Consider the following 22,055-nt stretch of genomic DNA (forward strand, 5'->3'; position numbering starts at 1 on the left):
CTCCAGGACTCAAGTCCGGCCTGCCAGTTTCCCTGAATCCCTTCATAAATGTTACCTTGCTCACACTCCAACAGCACATCAAGTCCTAAAAACCATTTCTCTCCATTCGCTCCTATCTAACACGCTCACATATGCTTGCTGGAAGTCTAAGCCCATCACACACAAAACCTCCTTTACCTCCTCCCTCCAACCTCTCCTAGGCCAACCCCTACCCTGCCTTCCCTCCACTACAGCTATATACACTCTTGAAGTCATTCTATTTCCTTCCATCCTCTCTACATGTCCAAACCACCTCAACAACCCCTCAACCCTCTGGATAATAGTCTTGGTAATCCTGCACCTCCTCCTAATTTCCAAAATAAGAATTCTCTGCATTATATTCACACAACACATTGCTCTTAGACATGATATCTCCACTGCCTCCAGCCTTTTTCTTGTTGCAATATTCACCACCTATGTTTCACACCCATATAAGAGCACTGGTATAACTATACTCTCATACATTTCCCTCTTTGCTTCCACGGACAAAGTTCTTTGTCTCCACAGACTCCTAAGTGCACCACTCACCTTTTTCCCCACATCAATTCTATGAGTCACCATCTTTCATAAACCCATCAGACCAACTAGAATGTATCACTAATACTTCCACAAGGGATGAACATGGGGAATATATAATAGCTAAATTCAAATCCAAACACCTACAAAAACCTCTCACATTGATAAACATCTACAGAGTTCCACAGTCAAACATTAGCCAATTTAGTCAAAACCTAGGAAGTATGATAACTGATGCACGCATGAACAAAGATCACTTACTACTCTCAGGTGACTTCAATATAAATCTCCTGCAAGACCAGGACCCACACGTTACTGAATTCACAAACACAATGAGTAACTGTATGTTACTACCAACAGTAACAAAACCTACAAGAGTTACAGAGACTAGTGTTTCCCTACTTGACCACATCTGGACCAACACCATATCCCCTTTAAAATCAGGCATAATTACAGATAATACCACAGACCACTACCCTACTTTCCTCATAACAACGCTTGGTAAACTACCCCAAGACACTACTAAAGTCACCTTCAGACTTCACAATGAGGCAGCCATTAATAACTTCACAACAGCAGTAGCAAACATTGATTGGCACACTGAGCTAGAAATCTATACAGATATTGACGAATGTATTAATAATTTTCTAAAAAAGACCCAATATGTACCTCTATAACAAGCACTGCCCTAAAAAAACTAAACAGATGACAGCTAAGAGACTGAACAGTCCCTGGCTAACACCCAGCATTCTCAAATCCATAAATACAAAACACCAATATGAAAAACAGTACAGAATGGGTCACATAACCAGAGACCAAACAAAACGTTACTCGTCAATCCTAACCAGCCTGATAAGAAGGGCAAAAAAATTGTATTATGAGAACAGATTATCCAACTTATGAGGTGATATAAAAAAGACCTGGAAAACCCTATCAGAAATTCTGGGAACAAAAAAGATATCACGAAATAGCGAAATAAAATTAGCAAAATCAGATGAACCCCAACTCCCACCAACAGAAACAGCAAACAGACTCAATGATTTCTTCTCCACTATAGGACAAAACCTTGCCAATAAAATCCCAAGCTCAGATACCCCACCAAATGACTACCTCACCGGCAACTACCCGAACACACTCTTCCTAGCTCCGACTAACCCATACGAAGTCTCCCTTATTATCAACGCACTAAAAAACAAGGCAGGAGATTTAAATACCTTACCACCCCTTTATATACAAAAAACTGTCACAAGTGCTATCACCAATCATTGCAACACTCTTTAACAAATCCATAGAATCCTCCACCTTCCCTACAGTACTCAAAATAGCAAGGGTGACCCCGATCCACAAAGGAGGAGACCAAACAGAGTTGAATAACTATAGGCCAATATCCAACTTACACCCTCTCTCAAAAATCTTCGAAAAATTAATTCATAAACGAATCTACTCCTACCTTATCTCCCAAAACATACTCAACCCCTGCCAATTTGGATTCAGGCCTAATAAAAATACTAATGATGCTATTATACACATGCTAGAACATATATACACTGCAATAGAGAAAAAAGAAGTCCCACTGGGGATCTTCATTGACTTATGTAAAGCTTTTGATACAGTTGACCATGACTTGCTCCATGTAAAATTGTCACACTATGGTATAAGAGGGCACTCCCTCAACTACCTCAAGTCATACCTCAGCAACAGAAGCCAATATGTGTACGCAAATGGGGCAAACTCTTCTGCGCAACCAATTACAGTTGGTGTCCCACAGGGAAGTGTCCTTGGCCCTCTTCTCTTTCTCCTATACATAAATGACCTTCCAAATGCTTTGCAATTACTCAAACCCACACTATTTGCAGATGACACTACATACGTCTTCTCTCACCCGAGCCCAGTCACGCTAGCCAATACTGTAAATACCGAATTACAGAAAATACCTACCTGGATGAGGACTAACAAACTTACACTAAACATTGACAAAACCTACTTCATTCAGTTTGGTAACAGAGCTACAGATGTCCCTCTTAACATAATGATAAACGGATCACCTATCACAAAGCTAACAGAGGGAAAATTCTTAGGAATCCACCTTGATAATAGACTCAAATTTCATACACATATACAACAAATTTCTAAGAAAATTTCCAAGACTGTAGGCATACTATCGAAGATACGGTACTATGTTCCACAGTCAGCCCTCCTGGCCCTATATCACTCTCTTATTTACCCCTATCTCACCTATGGAATTTGTGCATGGGGCTCAACAACAATTAACCATCTCAGACCACTAATTACCCAACAAAAGGCTGCAGTTAGAATGATAACAAATTCTCACTACAGGCAGCACACTCCACCAATATTCAATACACTAAACCTACTCACCATACAAAACATCCATACTTATTACTGCACCTATTACATACATAGAACACTTAACTCTGATATTAACCCTCCCCTCAAACATCTCCTTGCCAACCTCAACAGAACACATGACCATAACACAAGGCACAGATCACTCTTTGATGTTCCTCGTGTCCATCTCACACTATGCAAAAACTCAATGCACATAAAAGGCCCTAAAATCTGGAATTCATTACCTGTAAATATAAAAGAAACACTACCTGTTTATAAATTCAAGTCTCTTCTCAAAGATCACTTACTCACCCAAAACCAAATAAATACTGAATAACTGAACCTTATAAATTGTATATCTTAAATGTTTCTCACAATTATATCACATAAATGTTAAACCTAAAACCTAAAACTTTATTATTTTTTAAATACACTACCTAACAGAATACTCCATACGACTGAATGTACAACAATGCATGCAACCGTATGACCTGTCTTTGTAATACTCATTTGTGCTTTATAGTTATCTGTTTACAATAATGTATTATCACTGATTTCATCATTGCTTAGTTAATTTTAAGCCAGCCCGAAATGCTATGCATAGTATAAGTGGCTTTGGCATGCTGCTCTTATCTGTATTTTTTTTGTACCTCTGAATGTATGCTCAAATTGTAAATAAATAAATAAATAAATAAATAAATCTGCTGACATGTCCACTCCTAAATATCTGAGTACATTCACCTCCTCCATACTCTCTCCTTCCAATCTGACAACCAATCTTTCATTACCTAATTTTTTTTATTATCCTCATCACCATACTCTTTCCTATACATATTCACTTTTAATTTTCTTCTTTTACATACCCTACCAAATTCATCCACCAACCTCTGCAACTTCTCTTCAGAATCTCCCAAAAGCACAATGTCATCAGCAAAGAGCAACTGTGACAACTCCCACTTTGTGTTAGATTATCTTTTAATCCCACACCTCTTGCCATCACCTAAGCATTCACTTCTCTTACAACCCCATCTATAAATATATTGAACAACCATGGTGACATCACACATCTTTGTCTAAGGCCTACTTTTACTGAGAAATGTAATTACTTTTACCCAGTTATAAATATTTATCTGAGCTAATGGTGGGGAGGTTTACCTCTTCAACCTGCTTGTTAATGCTAAGATTAACTGACATGAATTTTTTCTATTATAATTAAACCAGAAACCATGTTCACTGTAGCTTCTACTGCACTGTTTAGCTTATCCAACTACTTTACTGATATTATGTTGAAAAAAATCTTTCTTCATGATGAAAGGTTAATTGGAGATAATTTGGAAATGGAGTTTAGAGGTGAAAAAGGAAGAAAACTACACAGGAATTGTAATGAGTCTACCAGCAACTAGTTCAACAGAAGACAATAATACACAACTAATAAGGCATAATCGAAGTCATACACAAGGAACAAAGATATGATAGTGTGTCAGTTTGATATCTGTGCAACTCATTAAGACTGAAAAGTAGTGAAAATCTATGGACTTATGTGCAAGTCAGTAAGAGATAGTGTCGAGCGGTAGTGTATATTTATATACATGTACTGCATAATTTTCTATTTACCACATCAGCCCTCCCACCAAAGTAGGGCAACCCTAAAAAGAAAAACATTCGCCATCATTCATTCAACAGCCATCTTGCCAGAAGTGTGCAGATATCACAATTCACATAACACTCTGAACTGTAACATCTCCATCCCTTTAAAATGCAAAGGCACTGTACTTCCCACCTAGCTGGCTTCTTGAATTCCTTAATAAATGCTACCTTGCACACAACAGCCAGTTATATCCAGAAAAACCACTCTTTACTGCTTTAGGTAACCTACTATCTATTACATGCATTTACAATGTCTGCCATATTACAACCGTTTACCCCTTTCTAGGTATTGCTCACTTACATACTGCACTTCAATGTAAACACTTGGTCTACATCCCTACCTTTCATAAATCTTTGTTCTTCTGCAATATTACATTCTGATTTACTCTTAGTTCTTTCAGTAATAATAATAATAATCTTTATTTCTACAAGCACATGGTATACAGACCTAGCTGACATCAATGACACTGTTATGCAGAGCATTTCTGGCAAATTAGGTAAATTCTGTCCCCAGGATGCAACCCACACCAGTTGGCTAACATCCAGGTACCTATTTACTGCTAGGTGAACAGGGACGGAAGGCGTCTTAAAGAAACACGTCCTAATGTTTCCACCCGTGCTGGGGCTCAAACCACAGATCTCAAAGTATGAGCTGAGTATGCTAGCAACTGAGCTACAGGACACCTTTACCTGGTATACTCAACAGGCTTATTGCCCTATAATTCATCCATGTTCTCTTATCTCTTATTATCTTATACAGAGGAACTATGCAGGTTTTCTGCCAATCCTTAGATACTTTACTGATATTATGTTGAAAAAATACATATATTGAAGACAGCAACCACCCAGGGAGGTACTACTGTCCTGTCAAACGAACATGAAATGGGAACCTGTAATTGTTTTACACACTGGTAGGATTACTGGCAGGGTGTCACCATCATTCACTCTCACTGTCTTGTGCTCACTACAGTTTTTACTGCATGAGTGCAAGAGTTCAATCCCTTCATAAATGGCTCACGTCAAGTATGTCTACACTCCTCTACTTAAGTCACTCGCACACAAAACCTAGGTACACACAGACTATACACTCTTGATCATTCTGTTTCGCTCCATGTACAAGCACAACAGTAATATATTCCACACGAATTCTCCATTATATTCTTGGGACATCTTTCTTCTATTCATTCACACCCATATTTGGTAAAACTAGTCCAAGGACAAAGTTCTTGTTTACAGACTCCTAAGTGCCTCACTTATCAATTCTATGATTCACCTCATCTTTCATAGACCCATCCGCTGACACGTCCACTCCCAAATATCTGAATACGTTCACCTCCTCCATACTCTCTCCCTCCAATCTGATATTCAATCTTTCATCACCTAATCTTTTTGTTATCCTCATAACCTTACTCTTTCCTGTATTCACCTTTAATTTTCTTCTTTTGCACACCCTACCAAATTCATCCACCAATCTCTGCAACTTCTCTTCAGAATCTCCCAAGAGCACAGTGTCATCAGCAAAGAGCAGCTGTGACCTTTATCTTTTAACTCCACGCCTCTTGCCAAAACCCTCGCATTTACTTCTCTTACAACCCCATCTATAAATATATTAAACAACCACGGTGACATCACACATCCTTGTCTAAGGCCTACTTTTACTGGGAAAAAATTTCCCTCTTTCCTACATACTCTAACTTGAGCCTCACTATCCTCGTAAAAACTCTAGCTTTCAGTAACTTACCTCCTACACCATACACTTGCAACATCTGCCACATTGCCCCCCTATCCACCCTGTCATACGCCTTTTCCAAATCCATAAATGCCACAAAGACCTCTTTAGCCTTATCTAAATACTGTTCACTTATATGTTTCACTGTAAACACCTGGTCCACACACCCCCTACCTTTCCTAAAGCCTCCTTGTTCATCTGCTATCCTATTCTCCGTCTTACTCTTAATTCTTTCAATTATAACTCTACCATACACTTTACCAGGTACACTCAACAGACTTATCCCCCTATAATTTTTGCACTCTCTTTTATCCCCTTTGCCTTTATACAAAGGAACTATGCATGCTCTCTGCCAATCCCTAGGTACCTTACCCCACTCTGTATTTTAACATTTCTATCTTTATCCCATCAATCCCGGCTGCCTTACCCCCTTTCATTTTACCTACTGCCTCACGAACTTCCCCCACACTCACAACTGGCTCTTCCTCACTCCTACAAGATGTTATTCCTCCTTGCCCTATACACGAAATCACAGCTTCCCTATCTTCATCAACATTTAACAATTCCTCAAAATATTCCTTCCATCTTCCCAATACCTCTAACTCTCCATTTAATAACTCTCCTCTCCTATTTTTAACTGACAAATCCATTTGTTCTCTAGGCTTTCTTAACTTGTTAATCTCACTCCAAAACTTTTTCTTATTTTCAACAAAATTTGTTGATAACATCTCACCCACTCTCTCATTTGCTCTCTTTTTACATTGCTTCACCACTCTCTTAACTTCTCTCTTTTTCTCCATATACTCTTCCCTCCTTGCATCACTTCTACTTTGTAAAAACTTCTCATATGCTAACTTTTTCTCCCTTACTACTCTCTTTACATCATCATTCCACCAATCGCTCCTCTTCCCTCCTGCACCCACTTTCCTGTAACCACAAACTTCTGCTGAACACTCTAACACTACATTTTTAAACCTACCCCATACCTCTTCGACCCCATTGCCTATGCTCTCATTAGCCCATCTATCCTCCAATAGCTGTTTATATCTTACCCTAACTGCCTCCTCTTTTAGTTTATAAACCTTCACCTCTCTCTTCCCTGATGCTTCTATTCTCCTTGTATCCCATCTACCTTTTACTCTCAGTATAGCTACAACTAGAAAGTGATCTGATATATCTGTGGCCCCTCTATAAACATGTACATCCTGAAGTCTACTCAACAGTCTTTTATCTACCAATACATAATCCAACAAACTACTGTCATTTCGCCCTACATCATATCGTGTATACTTATTTATCCTCTTTTTCTTAAAATATGTATTACCTATAACTAAACCCCTTTCTATACAAAGTTCAATCAAAGGGCTCCCATTATCATTTACACCTGGCACCCCAAACTTACCTACCACACCCTCTCTAAAAGTTTCTCCTACTTTAGCATTCAAGTCCCCTACCACAATTACTCTCTCACTTGGTTCAAAGGCTCCTATACATTCACTTAACATCTCCCAAAATCTCTCTCTCTCCTCTGCATTCCTCTCTTCTCCAGGTGCATACACGCTTATTATGACCCACTTCTCGCATCCAACCTTTACTTTAATCCACATAATTCTTGAATTTACACATTCATATTCTCTTTTCTCCTTCCATAACTGATCATTTAACATTACTGCTACCCCTTCCTTTGCTCTAACTCTCTCAGATACTCCAGATTTAATCCCATTTATTTCCCCCCACTGAAACTCTCTTTCTGTCTCATAAACATGTAAGAGTTCAGGTACGTCTTGCTACTTCTACTTACACTTAGGTCACACTACACATACATGTACAAGCATATATATACACATCCCTCTGGGTTTTCTTCTATTTTCTTTCTAGTTCTTGTTTATTTCCTCTTATCTCCATGAGGAAGTGGAATAGAATTCTTCCTCCGTAAGCCATGCGTGTTGTAAGAGGCGACTAAAATGCCAGGAGCAAGGGCCTAGTAACCCCTTCTCCTGTATAAATTACTAAATTGAAAAAGAGAAACTTTTGTTTTTCTTTTTGGGCCACCCTGCCTCTGTGGGATATGGCCGGTTTGTTGAAAGAAAGCAACATGCAAGATAACAGGTACAGTGTACATACATCTTAGTACATACTTCTGCTTAAACCTAGGTCACAGTACACATACACGTACACATAAATATACATACCCATTTGAGTTTTCTTCTATATTTCTTAATAGTTCTTGTTCTTATTTATTTCTCTTTCATCTTCATGGGACAGTGGAAAACTAGCCTTGCTCAGTAAGCCATGTGTCATAAAAGGCAACTAAAATGCTGGGATAAGGGGACTGGTAACCCCTTCTCCTGTATAAATTATTAAATAAAAAAGAAGAAATATAGCCGTCTCATACTTTGTTTCTAAAAAAAATTGACTAAGCTACTTAAAAATAAGGCATATGGATACCAGCAAAATGCAATTACAACAGAGTGAAGCCTGTGTATTCTTCTATACTTACTAATTAATTCTGATCTTTTGCAGAGGGGTCACACATGAAAAATTTGTCCTTTCACAGAGCGCAGAAGCATCATTTCAGTGCTTCACTGCCAAAGGCAGTGAGTATAACTGTTATTGGTAATGGCTGACACATGGAATACCTAACACTCCATGCCAATACTGTACCACACAATGCTTATGCATCCATGGATTTGTCCATAATTATGGAGTCTGGGGTAATATAACCCATGCTAACAAAGACTTTACTTTTCAAATTACGTATATACCTTTGGATGAATGTTTCAGGTATAGTTTGCAGAGCTTCCAAAAACTTCATCAGCTTTTCTTCTGAACTTCTGAGTATAATCCTCTGAGGCTTTGTTGTAGGTGATGGTAAAGGTGGAACAAGGTCCCTCAGGGTCATGCTCTCAAATGGCCAGTTGATAGTCAAGGCACGTAAAAGTGGCATTGCAGCTTTTTCTTTTCTAAATCATCCATTCCTATCAGAGAATAATTTATAAATATAAATTTATCTACCAGCATAAATATCTACAATGCAAAATAGTGTTTAGTGCAAGTTCAAATACAAGGTTATCAACCATTTCTATACATACATAGTTAAAAGTCTGACAATTTTACTGGCAACACTGGAAAGATTTGCTTAAGGTGTGTACCTTTGTTTCATTACCAAACACTGTACATAAAGAAGACTTCCAGCTACCTCAACAAACCAAAAAAATGAAATGATTGCATGTGTCAAAAAATATTTTCAAAACAGAAATGTTGCATTTCATTATATTACAGGTAGCACTTCTGGCTCAAATCTGAAGAACCTGGGTTTGATCCCAGCACAAGTGGGAAAGTTAAGCATGCTTTCTAACATCTGTTGCTCTGGTTCACCTAGCAGCAAGCTGGTACTTGGGTGTTAGTTGACTGTTATGGGATGCATCCCAGGGAAGAGGATCAAAGAACTTCAATTGATATAAAACAGACATAATAATTTTCTTTTGCAGGTAGTAGGTTGGTAGACAGCAACCGCCCAGGGAGGTACTACCGTCCTGCCAAGTCAGTGTAAAAACGAAAGCCTGTATTTGTTTTACATGATGGTAGGATTGCTGGTGTCTTTTTTCTGTCTCATAAACATGCAAGATTTCAGGTATGTCTTGCTACTTCTTCTTACACTTAGGTCACACTACACATACATGTACAAGCATATATATATGCACCCCTCTGGGTTTTCTTCTATTTTCTTTCTAGTTCTTGTTCTTGTTTATTTCCTCTTATCTCCATGGGGAAGTGGAACAGAATTCTTCCTCCGTAAGCCATGCGTGTTGTAAGAGGCAACTAAAATGCCGGGAGCAAGGGGCTAGTAACCCCTTCTCCTGCACAAATTACTAAATTTAAGAAGAAAAACTTTTGTTTTTCTTTTTGGGCCACCCTGCCTTGGTGGGATACGGCCGGTTTGTTAAAAAAAAAAAAAAATTCTTCTGTTGTTCTGGGTTACTAATCCTCCAGGTTACTAATATGAATAAAATCTTCCATACACCAGAAGAAATAAAAAACTATGAAGATATTTGCAAATAAAACAAAGGTATTATACAAGATCGGTACCTGTAATAAATGTCTATCCTTGCAGAAAGACCTGGACAGATTCAACAAGTAGAATGATAGATTGACAATAGAATTTAATATAGATAAATGTCATGTAACAAATTGGAAAAAGTAACGAATCACACAGAGAATATAGACTGATAATATGCTGATAGTGACAGACAGAGGAAACTAGGAGTAATTACTGACAAAAGATTATCATTGGAAGATCACATAAATGCAGTTGATTTAATAGTGAGAATGTATGCAACATATGCAAACTATAAAAAAAAAAACTTCAGACAGAGTATATTAATTACAACATAAGTAAGATCAAAAGTGGAAAATGGAGTGGCAGTTTGATGTTTACAAATACAATAATCTGCAAATAAAGTATAAAAAATTTAAAGATACATTAAAAATGGCTTGCAGAGCCAAGAAACACAAGTTACAAAGAAAGATTGGAGATTCCAAAAATGGCCTCTCTGGTTGACAGAAGGAAAGAAAAGACATGATAACATGTACATAAAAGAAAATGAGAATGTAGATTATAAATACAGTACCTTTTAGCACCAACAACAGGAAGAACAAGTGGCATCATTTGTTAACGAGAAAAAACACTGCTAAAACGAATTTTTTTTCTTCAGTTATAAACTTAAAAAATGATGACCCAAGAGGAAGTACAGTACAGCCTCTCCTCGCTGAACGATGGAGTTCCGTTTCTAAGACCATGATGGTAAACGAATTCGTTGCTAAGCGAGGAGCATACTGTAAGGGTGGTGGGTCGGTGTCAACCATCTTTGATATTATTTTAGTGGTATATTTTTAAATGTTTATACAGTAGTTTACTGTAAATATATTTAAATAAACAGAAAAGAGGAAATCAGCTCTAATTTAGATATGCATACTAGTCAGAGACCCCGTTGTAAGTCCGAGTCGTTGGTAAAGGAGTACGTTGCTAAGTGAGGAGAGGATGTAGTATATTCTACCTCTGGAAGGTTTACATAACTAGTGAGAAACAATACATGATGGCACAGACAGAGCATAGCTCTGCTCCTGTTACTACAAACAGGAAAAAAAATTCACACATATACAAGTGATTTGTATTTTCTGGTCAATTACAGTGGCCATACTGAAGACTACCTGAATTATCAAAACTACAATACTGTAATGTACTTTGAAATTATTACAATTTGAATACAGTTAGTATGAACTGTAGTTAGTCTAATATCTTTATCATGCACCCTATATCCATCCTGTATAAAGTGCATAGCAACAGGCATGTTGAGAATAAGTACTTACTGGAGTAGTAACATTTTTGCATGACAGCCTGAAACAGTGCAGGATAAAAGCTGTGAGGAACCCTGGGTAGGAGATGATGGGCTGTATACTCATCTTTCATGATCACACATGCACTTAAAAACTCTAATCTTGAAAAATCTTGATCCCCTATTTCAGAACTGTACACCATATCCTCCTTGGTCATACAAACCATCTGTGAAATTCCAGAAACAAAATAAGAGTATTGGCAGCAGTATCACTGTTAATGGCAAGAAGAGAAGCCCATTTATCATAGTTTAAACCTAGTCACAAGCTATAAACCATAGCAAATTCTGAAGAACAGCTATTTAAATTGAAAGAAGAGGGAGGAGTGGGGATAATTTTGGTATGAATCTTGGAATGGGAAGGAAGTTCGGATTTCTGAAATTTTAAGGGTTAATACATCATAGTGTAGAGAGACACCTTGCAGGGTTGTTTAAGATACCAACCCTCACTGAGCCACTCAAGCTGGAGGCTATTTGTAAAATAAGACACAAAAGCCAGGACCAGCACTTACCAATAGTATTAGTCTGGGTTGACTTTCACACAACTAGGCTATGGTGGGGAGGTATGCATAGTTAGTGTGCTGCACACTAACAGCACCTTTCAAGGCAGGTGAAATTGCTGACCTAGAAAATGTACAGAGAACCTTCATGGCACACATAACTGTGATAGAGCACTTCAATTACTGGGAATGCTTGAAGTTCCTAAACCTGTACTCCCTAGAACGAAGGTGGGAGATACATGATTATATACACTTGGAAAATCCTAGAGGGATTAGTACCAAACCTGCACACGAAAATCACTCCCTATGAAAGCAAAAGACTCGGCAGACAATGTAACGTTCCCCCAATGAAAAGCAGGGGTGCCACTAGCACGATAAGAGACAACACAATAATTGTGAGGGGCCCAAGACTGTTCAACTGCCTCCCAGTGTACATAAGGGGGGATTACCAATAGACCCCTGCCTATCTTCAAGCAGGCACTGGACAGGCACCTAAAGTCAGTATCTGGCTGTAGGTCGTATGTTGGACTGCATGCAGCTAGCAGTAACAGCCTGGTTGATTGGGCCCTGGCCCACCATGAGGCCTGGTCACAGACCGGGCCACGGGGGCATTGACCCCCGGAACTCTCTCCAGTTATAGACTCATTCACTACTACTTAATATTACTGACGAAAAAGATATGATTCAAGAAGCACCAATGCAGTATCCTTAAAGCCACAGCCAGGAAGGTCACTTATCAATAATCCATTATCATTAGTATCAAATGCAGCAGAGATGTCCAACATAATTAGCAGCGACACATTTCCTAAACAAATGCTCACTGGGGATCTACCATGACCAATCACCTTAAACCATTAATAACCCAACAAAAAAGCTGACATGCGGATGATCACCATTTGCTGCGCCAGATGATATACCCCACCGCTCTTCAAGAGTTTGAACTTACTTAATATGCACTCATATTATTGTGCCTACTATATATACAGAACATTAAATTCCAACATAAACCCTCCAGTCAAACTTCTCCTTGATACCTACAACAGAACACACAGGTACAACACAAGGCACAAAACTCTCTTCGACATCTCTCATGTTCATCTCACCCTATGCAAAAATGCAATGCACATAAAGGGCCTAAGATCTGGAATTCAATGCCCAAACCAACAAAAGGCCCCCTGTCTGCCAATCAATTTAGGGCTATAATTAAAAATCACATCACCTCCCAAACTTAACTATATCTACACTATACCAAATCATTCAACCAGTATGAAACTACATACTCAGGAAATCCCAAAACAACTTAGGACTGCTAGATCAATCTAAAATATTAATGCATGCTTAAAACTGTACTGTTGTAACATTGCAAACTGCACTAATTGTAATACTGTACAGATTGACCATCACTAATCCGGAATCATCGGGACCTGTAGGTTGCCGGATTAGTGATTTTGCCAGATTATAGTGGTTAGATTAGGATACACTTAACCCAACGGTGATATTTATGCATCAGTGATTTCACCCACTTTATGCCCTATTTTTGGCCCATTCCATTGTTCAAGTAAAATAAACTCATAGCTATTTTGCTAGTATTCCTTCTATTCTGTTGATTAAGTACAAGAAATCTCCCATTTACCTATTTCAACTCCCCAATAAAGTGGTCAGAAATCAGTAATTTGGCCAATTTCACACAAATTTCAAGAGATGCCAATTTCAAAATAGGGTCCAAAATAAACAATCGAGACATTCCTATCACTAATATAACATTTTCTTTGTTCATCAGTCACGTCTCCAGGCCCCTCTTATATTATGCTTGCTTTCCATTTTGAATTTTTATTCATGCAAAAAATAGATTTACTGTTATGCAGACTACTGCATTATTGTAATAATTGTATAAATAATGTCAACCCATTCGTGACTGCATATTAGACTGGCCAGTTGGACACGTATTTGTTTACTCTTGAGCATCGTAAAAAATTGAACATTTCCCCTACTTTGAGCTCAGTTTTGAAGTACTTTCTGGTGTGAAACCAATCAAAATTGTATCTATTTTTGTAATGTATCTTCCATTCTATCAAGTGAGACCAAAAAAAAGAGAGAGAGAGAGAGAATACAACCATACAAAGCATACAAAAATACACCACAAAGTCACTGTTTTACACCAAAAGCACAGTCACTTTTTTTCTCATGCACTGCATGCTGCAGGATTTTTTTTATATATTGCACACTAACCACGCAGACCTATTCCCTCATATGTAGGCCCAAATTTACTGGTCACAGCTTATCTGAGTGAGCTGAGCTCATGGTGACTGACAGTGGCTTCAGAGCCACTTTATCTTTTATGGACAATATATGGTGTATGTGCTTTACACAGTGAGAAGCATTTCTTTTATTCGTTGGAACCATGGCTAGGGCTAAAAGTGAGCAGGTTATAACAATAAATGGAGAAAAAGAAATTGGAATGACTTATGCCAGAAGTAGCGCCACCAAACAGTAGCGGCAGGTTGGTGTGGTGACCCTGGAAATTTGAAATTAAGAAGCGTACTGGCATACACAGTGTGGTAAGGCATGGTGAGGCTGCCAGTTCGGACCACAAGGCGGCTGAAAAATATGTGCATGAATTCCAGGAGTACATAGAGGCTGAAGGACTGAAACCTGAACAAGTGTTCAATTGTGACGAAACAGGCCTCTTCTGGAAGAAAATGCCAAAGAGGACCTTCATTACACAAGAGGAAAAGTCAATGCCAGGACACAAGCCTATGAAAGACAGGCTGACGCTAATGTTCTGTGCTAATGCTAGTGGGGATTTCAAAGTGAAGCCGTTACTAGTGTACCATTCTGAAAATCCCAGAGCATTTAAGAAAAATAATGTTATGAAGAGTAAATTGTGTGTGTTTTGGAAATCTAATAATAAGGCATGGGTCATGAGGGAAATTTTTGTAGAGTGGTTCAACGAAGTGTTTGGCCCTAGTGTGAAGAATTACCTCCTGGAGAAGAAATTGGATCTCAAGTGCCTGCTAGTAATGGACAATGCACCTGCTCATCCACCAAACTTGGATGACCTAATTCTGAAGGAGTTTTGGGTTCATCTCAGTAAAGTTCTTGCCCCCGAATACCACTCCTCTCCTCCAACCCATGGACCAGCAGGTCATTGCAAACTTTAAAAAACTGTACACCAAAGCAATGTTTGAAAGGTGCTTCAATGTGACCTCAGACACTCACTTGACCCTACGAGATTTTTGGAAAGAACATTTCAGTATTTTCCATTGTGTAAGCCTTATAGGTAAGGCTTGGGAGGGAGTGTCTACCAGGACTTTGAACTCTGCTTGGAGAAAATTGTGGCCAGATTGTGTCGACAAGAGGGATTTGGAAGGGTTTGGGGCTGACCCTGATGAGCCTATGTCAGTTTTGAACTCTATTGTGGCACTGGGGAGTTCCATGAGGTTGGATGTGAGTTTGGAGGATGTTGAAGAGTTGGTGGAGGACCACAATGAAGAGCTAACCACTGAGGAGCTGCAAGAGCTTCAGCAGGAAGAGCAACAGATCGCAGCTCAGAATCTTGCTGCAGAGGAGGAGGAAGAGAGATGGAAGAAGGTGCCTTCTTCAGAAATTAAGGAGATTTTTACTATGTACCTGGAGTTTACCTGGAGAGAGTTTCGGGGGTCAACGCCCCCGCGGCCCGGTCTGTGACCAGGCCTCCTGGTGGATCAGCGCCTGATCAACCAGGCTGTTGCTGCTGGCTGCACGCAAACCAACGTACGAGCCACAGCCCGGCTGATCAGGAACTGACTTTAGGTGCTTGTCCAGTGCCAGCTTGAAGACTGCCAGGGGTCTGTTGGTAATCCCCCTTATGTGTGCTGGGAGGCAGTTGAACAGTCTCGGTCCCCTGACACTTATTGTATGGTCTCTTAACGTGCTAGTGACACCCCTGCTTTTCATTGGGGGGATGGTGCATCGTCTGCCAAGTCTTTTGCTTTCGTAGTGAGTGATTTTCGTGTGCAAGTTCGGTACTAGTCCCTCTAGGATTTTCCAGGTGTATATAATCATGTATCTCTCCCTCCTGCGTTCCAGGGAATACAGGTTTAGAAACCTCAAGCGCTCCCAGTAATTGAGGTGTTTTATCTCCGTTATGCGCGCCGTGAAAGTTCTCTGTACATTTTCTAGGTCGGCAATTTCACCTGCCTTGAAAGGTGCTGTTAGAGTGCAGCAATATTCCAGCCTAGATAGAACAAGTGACCTGAAGAGTGTCATCATGGGCTTGGCCTCCCTAGTTTTGAAGGTTCTCATTATCCATCCTGTCATTTTTCTAGCAGATGCGATTGATACAATGTTATGGTCCTTGAAGGTGAGATCCTCCGACATAATCACTCCCAGGTCTTTGACGTTGGTGTTTCGCTCTATTTTGTGGCCAGAATTTGTTTTGTACTCTGATGAAGATTTAATTTCCTCATGTTTACCATATCTGAGTAATTGAAATTTCTCATCGTTGAACTTCATATTGTTTTCTGCAGCCCACTGAAAGATTTGGTTGATGTCCGCCTGATGGGTAAGATGGAAAGATTTATGGAGAAACATCACCCAGAGAAGGATGTTGCAAGCCATATCGGCAACTTGTACAGTGACAGAGTCTTGGCCCATTTTAGGGAAGTTTTAAAGAGACGCCAGAAACAGAGCTCTCTGCACAGTTATTTTGCGAGACAGGACTCCAGTGACTCTCAAGCTGGTCCTAGTGGCATTAAGAAACACAGAAAAGAAGCAACCCCAGAAAAGCAAATGGTACCTGAGGTGTTGCTGGAAGGGGATTCCCCTTCCAAACTATAAACAATCCACTCTCTCCTCCTCCTCCAGTCTCCCATACACTAAGAAGAATCTCCAATAAAGGTAAGTGTTATGCTGTTAATGTTTCATTCATCATTTCCCATTGTATTGTTTATGTACTACATGAATATTTCATGCAAAAATTTTTTTGTTTTAATACTTCTGGGTGTCAGGAACGGATTAATTGAATTTACATTATTTCTTATGGGGAAAATTGATTCGTAAATCGACCATTTCGATAATCGACCGGCTTCCAGGAACGGATTACCGTCGATAATCGAGGGACCACTGTACTTAGATATTATAATTTACGTTGACATATTGGCAAGTATATTTAGTGTTGTTGTTTGTGGTGGTGTTATTAAGGACCACAAGACTTATGCCTTATTGAGCCCTATCTCCCAGCTCCTGGAGATTTAGGAAGTTCTAAATAACAAAAAGGCACAATACCATGACTGGAACAATACACAAATAACCTGAACCGAAATGTCGTCATAAGCTCCTGTCTCCTACGTGCGGGTTATTTGTGTATTAGGAAGTTCTAACAGGCTCAAGCTGTAAGTAAAGTAAAGTAAGCTTTACAGTATTTCTATAAAGAATGGCTTACAGTTTGTACAGAAAGTGTGATATTATTGACATACGTACTTTACAGAAAACCCCTGGTTATGCAGAGCATTTCGGGCAACCCTACAGTAACTATCAGTTTGAAATATTAAGTCATGCTTTTGAAACTATACCTTTTGTTAATTAGTTACTTTTCTTATTGTACATATTGTAGTTAATTGCATAAGAAATCCTACTTAATAGTCTATCTAAATCTTAATTAACCTTTAAGCATGAGGATTAGTTTACCCAAAATGAATTGCATACTAGTGGCTGTATTTTGTGCCTACCAATGTTTTATAATGTGTAAACTATATTACATATTCGTACTACATAAAGGAATAAAAATTGCATTGTATCTACTCATAACACAACTATTAGTGAAATTTTTGCGAGAACAGTTTATTATAAGTTTCAGCTACACAATAGGCTTTAACCTTTGTGAAGGTTGTTAGTGGTGGTCAAATACAAGTGCAGATACAGTGGTACCTCAAGTTTCGAACAGCTCCCAACTCGAACAATTATGTAAGTGTATTTTTGCAAGTGCTTTTGTAAGTGTATTTTTGGGGGTTTGAAATGGACTAATCTAATTTATGTTATTTACTAACAATGATGATCTGATACGAAATGTCATCATATCAAAAACAATGTACTCAGATCACAACATAATCGGCAGACGATGCAACATCCCCCATTGAAAAGCAGGGGTGTCACTAGCACGTTAAGAGACAACACAGCAAGTGTCAGGGGCCCAAGACTGTTCAACTGCCTCCCAGCATACATAAGGGGGATTACCAATAGACCCCTGGCAGTCTTCAAGCAGGCACTGGACTAGCACCTAAAGTCAGTACCTGACCAGCCGGGCTGTGGTTCGTACGTTGGATTGCGTGCGGCCAGCAGTAACAGCCTGGTTGATCAGGCCCTGATCCACCACGAGGCCTGGTCACAGACAGGGCTGCGGGGGCGTTGACCCTCGGAACTCTCTCCAGGTCCAAGTATCAGCACTTGAATAGCCTTATGGAATGAATTAAGTTCGTAACACGAGGTACCACTGCATTAATCTAAATTTTATTATTATAGCAGAGGAAATTACGACCACACACAATTTAACTGTAGCTGTCTCCCTTTCCTCATTACTTGTTAATACCCTGAGACTTGAATGAAGCATGCTAGTGTATGAAGCCAGGCACAGATATACACAAATTAAGAATGGGTTTTCAGAGCTAAGGGGAATATCCTATGAAGATAGGTTAAGGGAAATCAGCCTGAGGACACTGGAGGACAGGAGGGTTAGGGGAGACATGATAACGACATACAAAATACTGCGTGGAATAGACAAGGTGGACAGAGACAGGATATTCCATAGAGGGGACACAGAAACAAGGGGTCACACTTGGAAGTTGAAAACTCAGATGAGTCAAAGGGATGTTAGGAAGTATTTCTTCAGTCGTAGAATAGTCAGGATGTGGAACAGTCTGGCAAGTGATGTAGTGGAGGCAGGAACCATACATAGCTTGAAGATGAGGTATGATAAAGCTCATGGAGCAGGGAGAGAACGGACCTAGCAGCGTTCAGTGAAGAGGTGGGGCCAGGAGCTAAGTATCGACCCCTACAACCACAATTAGGTGAGTACTACAGTTATAACCCTGCAACATTAACACCCCTCCTTCAGAGTGCAGACACAGGACTTCCCATCTCCAGGAGTTAAGTCCGGCTTGCTGGTTTCCTTGAATCCCTTCATAAATGTTACCCCGCTCACACTCCAACAGCACGTCAAGTCCTAAGAACCATTTTTCTCTATTCGCTCCTGTCTAACATGCTCATGCACGCTTGCTGGAAGTCCAAGCCCCTCGCACGCAAAACCTCCTTTACTCCCTCCCTCCAACCTTTTCTAGGCAAACCCATACCCCGCCTTCCCTCCACTACAGATTTATACACTATCGAAGTCATTCTGTTTCATTCCACCCTCTCTACATGTCCAAAACATCTCAATAACCCCTTCTCAGCCCTCTGGATAATAATTCTGTTAATCCCACACCTCTTAATTTCCAAACTAAAAATTCTCTGTATTATATTCATACCACACATTGCCCTCAGACATGACATCTCCACTGCCTCCAGCCTTCTCCTTGTTGCAACATTCACAACCCATGCCTCACACCCATACAAGAGCGCTGGTATAACTATACTCCATATATTCTCCTCTTTGCTTTCACTGAAAAAGTTCTTTGTCTCCACAAACTCCTCAGTGTACCACTCACCTTTTTTCCCTCGTCAATTCTATAATTTACCTCTATTTTTATAGACCCATCTGCTAACACGGCTCTTGGTCTGCCATAGCTCTTAAACATGAGTTTATACGGCTCCTGGTCCACCACAGCCCTTACATCCAAATTAATACGGCTCTTTAAACCTGAGTTCATACGCTCCTTGTCCGGCACAACCCTTAAGCCTAAATACACAAATAACCCGCACATAAAAGACAGAAGCTTACGACACTGTGTGACTTTGTCAATGGTCCAAGTCGGACCGAAACGTCGTCGTAAGCTTCTGTCTTTTATGTGCGGGTTATTTGTGTATCATTCCAGTCACGGTATTGTGCCTTTTTGTTATTTACTTAAGCCTAAACTTATGCGGCTCCTGGTCCACCACAGCTTTTAAACCTAAGTTAATACGGCTTTTGGTCTGCCATAGCCCTTACACCTGAGTTTATACGGCTCCTGGTCCAGCACAGACCTTACTGCCAACAAGAACATTGTTTTGTCAGCTGTTAAGTAAGACAGTATAATACAATAATATCTTTATTTACTACAAGTACATGTACAATGTATACAGACCATAGCTGACATCAGTGACATACTACTATATAGTAAACAGCTTGTTATGCAGAGCATTTCCAGCAAATTAGGTCAATTTTTCCCAGGATGCGACCCATACCAGTCCACTAACACCCAAGTGCCCATTTTACTGATGGGTGAACATAGACAACCAGTGTAAGATAAGATAAGATAAGATTTCGTTCGGATTTTTAACCCCGGAGGGTTAGCCACCCAGGATAACCCAAGAAAGTCAGTGCGTCATCGAGGACTGTCTAACTTATTTCCATTGGGGTCCTTAATCTTGTCCCCCAGGATGCGACCCACACCAGTCGACTAACACCCAGGTACCTATTTGCTGCTAGGTGAACAGGACAACAGGTGTAAGGAAACGTGTCGAAATGTTCCCACCCGCCGGGAATCGAACCCGGGCCCTCCGTGTGTGAAGCGGGAGCTTTAGCCACCAGGCCACCGGGCCTGGTGTTTCTACCCTCGCTGGGAATCGAACCCAGACAGACACCTTGTGAAGCGAGAGGTTTAGCCACCAGGCCATGGGGCACCGTTTGAGTTTATTCAGGTATAAACAGTTATATTGATTATCATATATAGCAGCATTTGTGTAGAGAACTTGGGGTAACCCAAAAAATCAAGAGTTAATTATTTCCATTGGGGTCCTTGTGATAATTATTGTCTGTATTTAAAAGTTAAAAAAAAGGTAAGTATCTTAACTATGTAAAAGCAGTTACAATAAAAGAAAATATACTAGGGGAGAGATATTACTTATTTTCATACAAGAAACCACTCTCCTTACTTTCTATAGTCTTATTCATGAGGTACTTCGTGGCTCTTCTTGAACTGGTTCATGCTATGACTGGCTTGGACATTTACAGGAAGTTTGTTCCACTCATTTATTGCTGAATAGAAAAATGTCTTTGAAGCCTGATCACTGACTAGGTATTGCAAAGTTGTTGTCCCTTCCCCTAGTTCTGTAACTGCATTGGTTCCCGGCCTAACAAAATTGGCAGTAAGATATTGGGGACACTGGTTGTGACCAAATTTATAAATGTAATTTAGTTTTAGTTGATCGACTAACATTCAGCATATTTAGTTGTTGTAATTCATCCTGGCCTACATGTTATCCTGGACCCAGGTCCAGAATAAATCTCACTACATGTACTTTGTTAATCTCACTACTTTGTTCTGGGTGATTTATAGCCTATCTTTTAAGTTTTTTTGTTAAGGCAGAGTACCATGAAGAGCAAGAGTAGTATATAATACACTGTATGAGAGCTTGACATAGGGTACTGCGAGCCTCAGTAGGTAGACACTGCACCTGTCTGTAGAGGAACTTTAGTTTGGCATTCGCTTTGTTCCCACCAGGCCCCGTGGCCTGGTGGCAGTAGCTCTCGCTTCACACGGTGAGGGTCCGGGTTCGATTCCTGGCAAAGGGCTGGAAACATTGGACGTGTTTCCTTACACTGGTTGTCTATGTTCCCCATCAGTATAATGGGTACCTGGGTGTTAGTTGACTGGTGTGGGTCGCATCCTGGGACAAAAACTGACGTACTTTGCCTGAAATGCTCTGCATAACAAGGGGCTTTCTATATATAGTAGTATACCATGTACATGTAGTAAATAAAGATATTAT

At 39.8% G+C, this 22,055-nt stretch overlaps 2 protein-coding genes across 5 annotated transcripts in view; one reads left to right on the forward strand and one right to left on the reverse strand.

Moving 5' to 3' along the window:
* LOC138852576 (uncharacterized) overlaps positions 1-19,966 on the reverse strand; it is a 38,594-nt gene extending 18,628 nt beyond the window's left edge. The window contains exons 1-2 of one of the 2 annotated variants that reach the window (XM_070084170.1): positions 19,883-19,966; positions 11,651-11,843 (exon numbers count right to left, since the gene is read on the reverse strand). In XM_070084170.1, the coding sequence (XP_069940271.1) occupies positions 11,651-11,843; positions 19,883-19,942 (253 nt within the window). In that variant the 5' untranslated portion in view covers positions 19,943-19,966. Of the gene's footprint in view, positions 1-11,650; positions 11,844-19,852 lie in introns of both variants that reach the window. The other variant, XM_070084169.1, reaches the window with a different exon arrangement.
* A 140-nt stretch (positions 19,967-20,106) lies between these two features.
* The window catches only part of LOC128687636 (HEAT repeat-containing protein 6), a 55,491-nt gene continuing 53,542 nt past the window's right edge, over positions 20,107-22,055 (forward strand). For 2 of the 3 annotated variants that reach the window (XM_053775188.2, XM_053775190.2), the window contains exon 1: positions 20,265-20,365. The gene's annotated coding sequence lies outside the window, so the exon portion shown is untranslated. Of the gene's footprint in view, positions 20,366-22,055 lie in introns of all 3 variants that reach the window. The other variant, XM_053775189.2, reaches the window with a different exon arrangement.

The sequence above is a fragment of the Cherax quadricarinatus genome, chromosome 11 (assembly GCF_038502225.1).
Source record: "Cherax quadricarinatus isolate ZL_2023a chromosome 11, ASM3850222v1, whole genome shotgun sequence".
In the NCBI taxonomy this organism is placed as follows: Eukaryota; Metazoa; Arthropoda; class Malacostraca; order Decapoda; family Parastacidae; genus Cherax; species Cherax quadricarinatus.